The sequence below is a fragment of the Colossoma macropomum genome, unplaced genomic scaffold (assembly GCF_904425465.1).
Source record: "Colossoma macropomum unplaced genomic scaffold, Colossoma_macropomum, whole genome shotgun sequence".
Lineage (NCBI taxonomy): Eukaryota > Metazoa > Chordata > Actinopteri > Characiformes > Serrasalmidae > Colossoma > Colossoma macropomum.
Genome location: NW_023495965.1, coordinates 581,483 through 592,500, shown reverse-complemented (window position 1 = coordinate 592,500; position 11,018 = coordinate 581,483). Strand labels below are relative to the sequence as shown.

General features: G+C 42.6%; 1 protein-coding gene across 1 annotated transcript in view; it reads left to right on the top strand.

Moving 5' to 3' along the window:
- The window catches only part of lrp1ba (low density lipoprotein receptor-related protein 1Ba), a 333,352-nt gene that overhangs the window by 128,405 nt on the left and 193,929 nt on the right, over positions 1-11,018 (top strand). The window contains exons 25-27 of the mRNA XM_036564311.1: positions 2,305-2,509; positions 5,342-5,506; positions 7,858-8,102. Of these exons, the coding sequence (XP_036420204.1) occupies positions 2,305-2,509; positions 5,342-5,506; positions 7,858-8,102 (615 nt within the window). The remainder of the gene's footprint in view (positions 1-2,304; positions 2,510-5,341; positions 5,507-7,857; positions 8,103-11,018) is intronic.

The window sequence follows — 11,018 nt, the reverse complement described above, 5'->3', positions numbered from 1 at the left end:
ACATATCTTGTCTTTACATTCAGGTCTAAATTTTCAAATCACTGCTATCTTTTTTTATTTTCACTCCACAAATTGAGGTCTGTATTCTCTTGTTTCAATAAGCTACAACTGAGAAATAATTCATATGAAATTCCAGTAGATTTGGTCATTTTGCATTATAAAGATTCAGCTCTTCTTCTGGTTCTGACCTAAATACACTCAGACTCTGTAACAGATTGCCGAACATGTTTACACGTCAAGCAAACAGTTTTGATGTGTGTACTAACATTAGCCTTTGATTCGGCTTTTGATCTAAATCAAATACACTGTGTTTGGGAGTTTGTAATGAACTGACACGGCAGCTTCAGATTGTATTTGGCATGTTTGGATACCAGCTTAGCAACTGGAGCACATACTATCAATAACATCAGCCGTGTGGGTCGGTTCCTGACCCTCTAGCGCAGCACCATCTGATCCGTCTCCAGCTCACGCAGATACATCTCACTGATACTGAAGAGCTGAGGTCACTTAAAGGGCGTGTACCATGGAGAACCTCAAGTAAATGATTTTAATATAGTATGTAAACATTGTTAAAGTTTGCTGTTCATGTCCGTACATGGAAGTTAAGCTGCAAAAACAGCCTGTTTTTAATTCGTCATGGTTGTGATGTCACACAAATGTTATAGCTGGACTTTAAAAGTAATAATAATAATAATAATAATAATAATAATAATAATAATGATGAAATACAGAAAAGTGTAGAATAATACAGGATAAACGATTAAATGATGTTGCTGGACGCAATACAGAACACAGACTACAGCAGTTTAGCTCCACCGTTCAGTCTACAGCAGTTTAGCTCCACCGTTCAGCTACAGCAGTTTAGCTCCACCATTCAGCTACAGCAGTTTAGCTCCACCATTCAGCTACAGCAGTTTAGCTCCACCATTCAGCTACAGTAGTTTAGCCCCACCCACTCAGCCTACAGCAGTTTAGCTCCACCATTCAGCTACAGCAGTTTAGCCCCACCATTCAGTCTACAGCAGTTTAGCTCCACCATTCAGCTACAGCGGTTTAGCTCCACCATTCAGTCTACAGCAGTTTAGCTCCACCCATTCAGCTACAGCAGTTTAGCTCCACCATTCAGTCTACAGCAGTTTAGCCACACCCATTCATCCTACAGCAGTTTAGCCCCACCATTCAGCTACAGCAGTTTAGCGACACCATTCAGCTACAGCAGTTTAGCCCCACCATTCAGTCTTATAAGTTTAGCCATGCTATTTCATTCTGAAATTATAATGAGCATCATTCAGACAGCCAATCAGAAAAGAGCTCATTTACCTACATTGGTCAGTATCAATGTGTAGTTTTAAGGGATAAATACAGTTGAAAAATGTTCTTATAAAAGATGAATGACTGGTTGGTACATAAGACCACATTAATGTTGTAAAGTGACCTCATGGAACATAATAACATATAGAAAATGTAGGAGACGGGCTCTTTGATGCAGTCTCCTCTGTCTGTACGGGTCAGAGGAGCTGCTGTTGATGTGTGGTGAAGTTGTAGCTGTGTAAGCGAGGCGATTCCCCTTCTCTCTCTCTCTCTCCCTCTCCCTCTCCCTCTCCCTCTGTGTTAGTGAAGGACCGCGGCCGGTTAATATTTCAGTTCAGAGAGAAGCCGCAGCCGGTCGCGATAATGGCACCCAGATGGAGAAGCGCTTAATGTTTCATGGAGCTCCGGGGATACGACTGTGGACGTTATTGCCTTTTATCGCTTCACTCTGACCGTGTCTGCGGGGCCGAAATCACTGAAAATAACAGAAAACTGCTTTTGAAAGAACCTACAAACAAAGCTTAGAGAGCTTTTGTACAGAGAAAAAAACAACAAAGGGAGAGAGAGAGAGAGATGGAAATGGAAATGGAAGAGGAGGAGTAGATGTGGTGCACTCTATCGTTCTGAGTCAGGAGCCGCTTTGGCTCTTTTGTGAAGATACCAGATTGTTTGTGAAGAAACATGAGGGTTTTACTGGATTCTGAACAAATAAAGTCTCAGCTTTCATGCTGTAAATATTATTGTTCAGCTCCAACATGTTTTCAAACAGAGAATGCAGTCGAGCCTTGATTTTAAAGGGCACATATCACGGAGAAACGAATCTTCCTTATTTTTTTTTTTTGAAATAAAAGTTTTATTTGTATGTAAACAGTGTTAAAGATTCAGAATGCCCTGTTCACCCTGCAGTCTGCGCAGCCCAAACTGATAAACATTTTGCACAAGTTACATTACAAACCTGTTCTGAATGTTCTCTCTTTGTTGTGTGGTTTTCAGGCGTCTCTGGCATAGAGGTGGTTGTCCAGCACGGCCTGGCCACTCCCGAGGGTCTGGCTGTTGATTGGATAGCAGGGAATCTGTATTGGATCGACAGTAATCTGGACCAGATTGAAGTGGCCAAGCTAAACGGTGACCTGCGGACCACCCTCATCGCCGGAGGCATGGAGCACCCCCGCGCCATCGCTGTGGATCCAGGACAAGGGTGTGTACCTCCAAACCCTCCGCACATGACTTTTAGAGGTGGAGAGTTATTGCTGGGCTTTTCCTATACATTTAAATAATGAATTCAATTCTGTATGGACAGATTTAGGTCTGCACTTCTGTTTGTTCTGATATCAGAAAATCAGCTCTTGAGTAATCAGATAAAGGGGAAACTCCAGGTCTACATGAGTCAGGCAGTAATCAGATTTCTGCTTCACAACCAGCCAATAAACTCACAGAAGAAGATGTGAGGTAAACGTAAAGTAGAGCTTTTTTAAAATGTCGAGTCACTTTAGCTGAAAATATGAACATACATCATCTAGATCAATCTGGACCAAATGTGCTGTGTTGGTCTCGCGGGTGCTGCATAAAACGCTGCTCGCTGTTTCCGGGGACGGCGCTCTGTTTTCACACATGCTCAGACTGAGAGAAACGAAAGAAATCAGAGTGAGAGTTTACGGCATTGAAACACCCCATTACTGAGCTCAAATCCAGCCTCTTTATCAGATTTACTAATCAGATTTATAGTGTGTGTTTACACAACCACTTAATAATCAGACCGCTGCAGAAATCTAATAGTGATCGGATTAGTAAGAGCATGTAGACACACTCAGTCAAGTCAGAAGAAATGAGGTGAATGTTAGGAGATCTCTTAGGCAGTCGCCTCGCACCACACCATACAATCTGGCTCCGAAACGTCTGCTCTGTTTGAAGTATGCAGTCCGCTTTAGGGTGACTGGGGAGAAATGCTGAGCTATACAGAGCAGAACAAAGAATGGAGAACCACTAGACCATCACATGCCAGAGCGCTCTGTAGGACTTCTGAATGCCAGATATCATCTGTACCAACAACCATAACGGCGGCATCTACTACCTTCTATAGAGAGCTGTCTTGTATGTTGACATGCTAGAAACCCCAATAATACACAGACAGACAGATGTTTCTCCACAAATTACACTCTGACTGTGGTCCACAAACTATGTTTCTGTATCTGTCTTTGTATCTTTGTGATGATCCAGCCCAGAAATCCAGTTCAAACATTTCCTGAATCTGTAGAGTCGCCCTTTCCATTCCATCTTATCTCGAGATCATACGAGACTCACATCCGGAGTTATGAGCCTATGAAGAGGGGCTGAGATACACGTCATCTGCCTCTCACTGTGTGGAACTGGTGGATTGGTGTGTCCATCTACATTCTGTGTGAAACTGACCAATTTTCTGAAGTAATCAAACACATTCAGTGGTGTTGAGGTCTGGACTCTGGGGTGGTCAGTCCATCGTTCAGCTTCTTTGTTCGATGTGTCCGTCTCCTTTTCTCAGTGAGGTTCTTCTTGACAGCTACACATCCTTTCAGACCCACAGCGCTGAGTCGTCTTCTCACAGTGGAAGGATGGACAGAAACACCTGTGGATGTTTTCAGATCTGATCAGCTTGATTTTCTCCTCTCTCTCAGAGATGAAAGCTTTAAGTGCTGTTTATCTGATGGGGGTAGTTTTGGGGTCGACCAGTTCTTCCAGGTGGTTGTTAGGAGACTCATTTTTTAATAAGAAATAATAAGTTTATAATTTATGTAGCGCCTTCCACGAACCCAAGGACGCTTTACCATCTCCACAGGTCCCACAGCTAGCAGGGAGAATTTCACTGACCACAGTGTAGAGTCACCTAGCTAGCACGGAAAGAGTGCTTAGCCGAGGGGAAAGTCTCACACTGCAACCGCGGTGCATCACACACAAGGCCGGCCTGGGAAGCCTCGAAGGCTGAAACTGTCCTTAGCTACAAAGGGGAAGCATTTTCCTGTAGTGGAACACCACCAGTCCAGGCAGCCCCACAGCTGCAGTGCAGCGTCAACCAAGCAGCCAGGCCAGGCTGTGATGTCACGTCAATCAGTTCGCCGGTCCAGAAAGCCTCTTAGCCATGATACAGCATTACTCAAGCAGCCGGTCCAGGCTGCATCATAGCTGTGATGTAGCGTCACCCAAACGGCCCAAGAAGCCTCTGAGCCACAGTTGGAAAATCACTCTCGGCCGCTATGTCAGTGGACATGATGGCAAACTACTCAGCCAGCGGGAAAACATCAAAACACACACACAATACAAAACAAACGAAAAACCGGTGTAAAGCGGCAGCCATACTGCAGAACATACAACAAGTTCCTCCACACGTTTTCACTTTAACTTTAGGTGTAAGATAATCTACTTAAATAATCACCTCAGAAATGTCTCCCGAACAGGGAATAACTTGTACTTAAGTGACGGTTTTACTGGAAGTTATGTAAACGAAGGTGCTCGGTACTGCAGGTCTGTGATACACAGTATGTTTCTATGGTAACGGTACAGTGTAATAATGTACACTCTCAGAAATAAAGGTGCTAAACTGTCACTGGGTCAGTTCCTCTCCTGTCACTGGGGTGGAACCCTCAAGGCTCCATCTCAGTACCTTCAGTCAGGGAACATAACTGAACCATAATCCACTGAAATGATATGTTCTAAGCTGTACTGACTCCACACACCCCGTCTCGTCTCCAGGCTTTTATTTTACTGTTCTGTTTAAAACATTCGGTTATGAAAAGGAACAAATACGAACTTTTCACCTGGAAAAACTTATTTAAGGTTCACAATCAGACCTTAAAACCACTGTTGGAGCTTCGAGGGAACATTTACACTGTTTGTACCTTGAGGAATGAAAAATGTACCTGAACAGAAACTTTATTAATAACAATGTGGTGTACAGTTTACAGTGTGGTGTGTGTACAGTGTGGTGTGTGTACAGTGTGGTGTGTGTACAGTGTGGTGTACAGTGTACAGTGTATGAACAGGCCTGTGTTGTGTTCAGAGCTCTGTTCTGGACGGACTGGGACGCCATGTTTCCCCGGATCGAGGGTGCCTCCATGAGCGGCGCAGGCAGACACGTGGTCTACAGGGACATGGAGGTGGGGGCGTGGCCTAACGGACTCACACTGGACCACATGGAGAAGAGGATCGTGTGGACGGACGCAAGGTGACACACAAACAACAACATCTGCCTTATTAATGATTAATGAACAGAGAGAGAGAGAGAGAGAGAGAGAGAGAGACTCAGAGACAAAGTGCTCTCTTTTTTCCTCTCTCTCCTTCTGTCTCACACTCTCTCTCTCTCTCTCTTACACTCTCTCTCTCTCTCTCTCTTTCTCTCTCTCTCTCACTTTCTCTCACAAACTCTCTGTCTCTCTCTCTCTCCCTCTCTCTTACACACACTCTTTCTCTCTCTCTCTCACTCACTCTCTCTCAGTTTATAATATTTAATCTACATTCTAATTTATTTCTGTATATTGTATAAAACATGTACAAGGGACATTCCACCAAAATCAGTTCCCCCATAACTCAGTGTGTGAGATGTAAACAGAGTGATTCAGAGTGGTTTGGTGTGAAATGGTTCAGATGTCTTTACAGTGGTGGTGATAGGAACCAGGGGTCGCCATGACTACAACACAAATATAGACATTTTATTTACTATCCAGAACCACCAGTGAACCTACACAAGTCTTCTGAGTCTATATGGAATGTTGATGATGGAAAATAGTGGAAAATCTGAAATAATAAGTTTTCTTTGGGGACTATTTTGCCTCACAGCGCCCTGCATGTTATGTATCCCTCCACCATGAATGGAGTTTAAGTTCTCTAAACTATCCTAAAACAGTGTCTCAGTCATCAGGCAGTGAATTCATAACCATTTCATGTGGGAACTTTCTGTGAGGAGCTTTTAGAGGTGGACGTCTGGTTCCTCTCACCACCACTGTGAGTGATTCTGACTCCAGAATGTGGACGGTGTGGTAAAGGAGCTCGGTCCGTTGGTGTCCCGGCGGCGCGGAGCAGACTGCCGGCAAATTAATATTCGGATGATGAAATTCAGCCGCCTGAGGAACAATCGGATCGATCATGCTCTCTGTTTCGTCTCCGCTGTAATCAGATTACACACTATCTCTCTCTCTCTCTGCTCCTTTGTCTCTCGCTCTCGTGGTTTCTCTCTGTCTGAAGTCGAATGCTTATCAGGAATCGATGCGTCTTCTGCTCGTCTTCTCGCTGACAGCCGCGGCTCTGAATGCCGGGTGAATATGAATCTCTCCCGCTCGGAGAACAGATCCGGACTGTGTTTCATCAGCTGGAGCCGGAGGCTGGGACAGCAGAGACACGCTGCTCCACTTCTTTTCAGACCGGTCCATTAAATCTGCTGCTGGGAATTAGCACAACACAGCGCTAAATACAGGGATCTGATACACCTCTGTGATATTAAAGCCTTGATGTGGTGAAAAATTCAATTCCCACAGTTTCCCTCCTTAACAGGGGCGCCTGGGTTTGAGTGGAAGTGGAGGAGATGTTTTTATCTGACGCTAAAATGAGTTATGAACATCAAACCTTAATCAGCTAAAATCATTTGTACGCATGTTTAATGAATAGGGTGCAACAATGAAAACCAGCACTACATGTGTTGTTTTTAATGAGTAGAAGTGTCCTGATTCAAATAAGACATTATTTCAACATAATTAGTCCAAATATTGAGAAAATCAGACATTATTTCAACATAATTAGTCCAAATATTGAGAAAATCAGACATTATTTCAACATAATCAGCTCAATTTTTTAGATAATAAAACATTTCAACATAAGTAGTCCACATTTTTAGAAAATAAGACAGTATTTCTACAAAATTACTCCAAATTATGAGCACATAAGAAATTATTTCCACACAATCAGTCCAAATTTTGAGAAAATAAGACATTATTTCAACATAATTAGTCCAAATCATGAGAAAATAAGACATTATTTCTACATAATTAGTCCAAATCATGAGAAAATAAGACATTATTTCAACATAATCAGTCCAAATTTTAAGAAAATGAGACATTATTTCAACATAATTAGTCCAAATTTTGAGAAAAGAGACATTATTTCAACATTATCAGTCCAAATTTTGAGAAAATGAGACATTATTTCAACATAATTAGTCCAAATTTTGAGAAAATAAGACATTATTTCAACATAATCAGTCCAAATTTTAAGAAAAGAGACATTATTTCAACATAATCAGTCCAAATTTTAAGAAAAGAGACATTCCAGTTTCAATTTAATTCAGTTTCGAGTTTAGTCGTATTTACTGGTTGATCATGCGGTCTATACAGCCTTCTGAGAGCCACTTGAATGCGGCATTAGCTACATTCGCTTGAAGCTCCAGTGCTAAAACGAAAGAACTTCAGACTATTGTAAAACTGTAGCTTCACCTCTGACCCTTTCTATGAATCACAGGGTGGACAGTCCAGCTACTCAATAATTACAATAACGGTGATGATGATAATGATGACCCTCTCCCTGCAGGTCTGATGCGATTTACTCGGCTCTGTACGACGGCTCTGGTGTGATAGAGATCCTGAGGGGTCATGAGTATTTGTCCCACCCCTTCGCCGTGTCCCTGTACGGGGGGAGTGTGTTCTGGACGGACTGGAGGACCAACACTCTGACTAAAGCCAGCAAGTGGACCGGCGCCAACGTGACCGTGATCCAGAAGACCAGCGCCCAGCCCTTCGACCTGGAGATCGTCCACCCCAGCCGCCAGCCGCAGAGTAAGAGCACATTTTAATGATCTCAAACCTCTGAATGTTTGAACCCCAGGTGGCCACATGCTTCACACACTTTTTACCGGTACACATTTTCAGACACGCTTCATTCTGAGGTCATTTGTCTTTGTTTACTTGCTGTATTTTCTTCTTTCATGCTCTCAGTTTTCATTGGCTGTTGCAGGAATCTGTTCAGGTTGAGTCGTTGACCAGTTTACACTAGACTACAATCAGAGATGGGTCAAAAAATCAAACGTTTGATAAACTCTGACTGCTCTGAAACGCAATCAGGAGGCTGTAAATCTGAGTCAGCGCCGCTCAGACACGACTCGACTCTTCCTCCAACTGTCGACTCCGACTGACCCAAAAATCTGCAGACTAGAGCCGACCAGCTCAGACTCAGCCAGACTGAGAATCAGGATAAAGTCGGGGTAAAAATGGTGTACTGTAACCCAGTGCAGGTGGTGGGAGACAGGAGGATGTTGGCCAGACTAGCCTCCATGCTGGAGAACAGCTCCCACACCATGACTGAGACTCTGGCAGCACTGGGCAGCTCCTTCAGTGACCGGCTGCTTCACCCCAAGTGTGTGAAGGAGGCCATCGCAGGTCCTTCCTTCCTGCTGCTGTTAGACTGTACAACCAGCACTGCTCCCAGTAGAACCTCCTCCACCCCCATTAGACCTCACACACCTACAGAACATAAACTGTGAATTTATCACCTTTTCTTCTGTGCAATATAATCAATAATCCATGTGCAATGTTTTAAAAATATCTCTACAGTGTAAAGATTTTTTGCTTTTCTGTTTATAATGTTTACATTAACTCCTCTCCATCCCATGTGTAATATAAACCAGTACCTCATATGCAAAACTCTATGTGAAATTTGGGCAAAATATCCTTACCGTGTAAATATTTTAGCTTTTTAGAATTTAGAATTCTTTATATTTTTATCTTAAATAATAAGTAACAAACTGTAAAAACCTGGCTAAGTACTTAACAAAGTTGATTAACTTGCTTGTTAATTCTCCTCTTGTTACTTCTTCTCTTTTTCTTGAGTGCCTCGAGTGACTTTCCCCACTGTGGGACTAATGAAGGATTATCCTATCTTATCTGATCTTATCTTAAGCGAGTAAAAGATGACCTGAAAGATGCAGAAAGTTAAAAATGACAGATTTCATTAATGTTTCAAGCATAGTTACTTTATTCTTTTTTTCTTTTACAGTTTCAATATAACCACCGTGCATGGTCAGTTCTTAGTAACACCCCTTTCAAGTGGAATACCATAGCAACACCAGAGCAACCACATAGCAACCCCAGAGAAACCAGAAACAGCCTAGCAGGAAGTGAGAACCCTTTAAGCTGCAACAGTCCTGTGCTTCCTTCAGGACATGCATAGTTAAGTTCAGAGACCTTGCAGTAGCTGTCTAAGCCCTTCAGTCTCCTGAGGTGCCCAACGTTTCGCCTGATCCTCTTTTCCTTTTTACAGCCTAAAATTGTGCAAAACAAAAATAATGAATTTGCATAAAATGTTGAAAAGAATGTTTCATATTAAACTTTATGCCTTTTGGAGATCAGTTCATCTTCTACTCGCTTAACTATTCACACTAATAGAAACTTTGACCACGCTGTCCAAACTTTTGCCCTCCACTGTAAGGTGGACCAGATTTAAGGTGCCTGTACTCTCCAGAAGGTGGTCTTGTAACAGCGTGAGCTGGTGAGCGTTGGCTCGGCCTGAAGAGGACGCGGCTGTGTTGTGATTTGGGCCGCTGCCGGGCGCTGGAGTGAAAGCAGAGTGCTCTGGAGAGGCTCTTTAGTGGTGTAGATGGATGTAGGAGATGATTTGGATCAGCTGCGGTTGCGGAGATGATGGACTGACCCGCTTTCTGCTGCTGGCTGAGTGCTGAGTTTCCTCACCTGTTCCTGATGTGGTGGAGGAGCCTCAGTGAAAGCGTGAAGGTTCAGATCAGATCAGCGATCAGAGCATGAAACAGCCATAGCAACCTGCCGTTTGCTAACCAGCGTAAATACGAACAATAACAATAACTCCGCCCTTAAGGCTTATTATTATTAATATTAGAGTCTCGATTTTTCCTCATTTAGCTAATTCTCTACATTGGGATTAGCTTTTCATAATAACTAGTGTAAAATAACTGATCACATTGATTTATCAGTCTACTCAGGCTTTAGCAGAGCTCAGTAACGCTGAGATTAATAACTGATCACATTGATTTATCAGTCTACTCAGGCTTTAGCAGAGCTCAGTAACACTGAGATTAATAACTGATCACATTGATTTATCAGTCTACTCAGGCTTTAGCAGAGCTCAATAACACTGAGATTAATAACCGATCACATTGATTGATCAGTCTACTCAGGCTTTAGCAGAGCTCAATAACACTGAGATTAATAACCGATCACATTGATTGATTTATTGATTTAACTTTGGAACAGTGTTTACAGTAGTTTTATAAGTAAGCGGCCTCTTTATAGAAGTAACTCTCTGTTCCCCTGTTATCATATCCAGCTTTCTAAAATGATGAGTGTGTTCATGAAGTTCTTTGATCTTATTTTTTTTTTTATTTAAATGTGAGGATCTGTGATAAAGCTGCATACCAGGAGGGGACTGTGTAATCACACTGACTCTGAACTAAAGCTCCTGCCAGTATTTGCAGAGCTGATCCCTGTAAAAAAGCAGCTTTTCTAGCTGTAAATTTTATTTTTTGATTTATTTTCATAAGAGCTCCACCTGTTAGAGATGCATCTAACTCACAGCCAAGAGAACTCACTGTTCGCTCTCGCTTTCTGAGTAGTGAAGTATTCTCTTACTTTTACACGTAACCCAGATGATGTTCCTTTATCTTAGAACCTTGACACAGAGATTAATAGCTTATGAGCCGCTGAAAGAATTACAGAATCATCAAA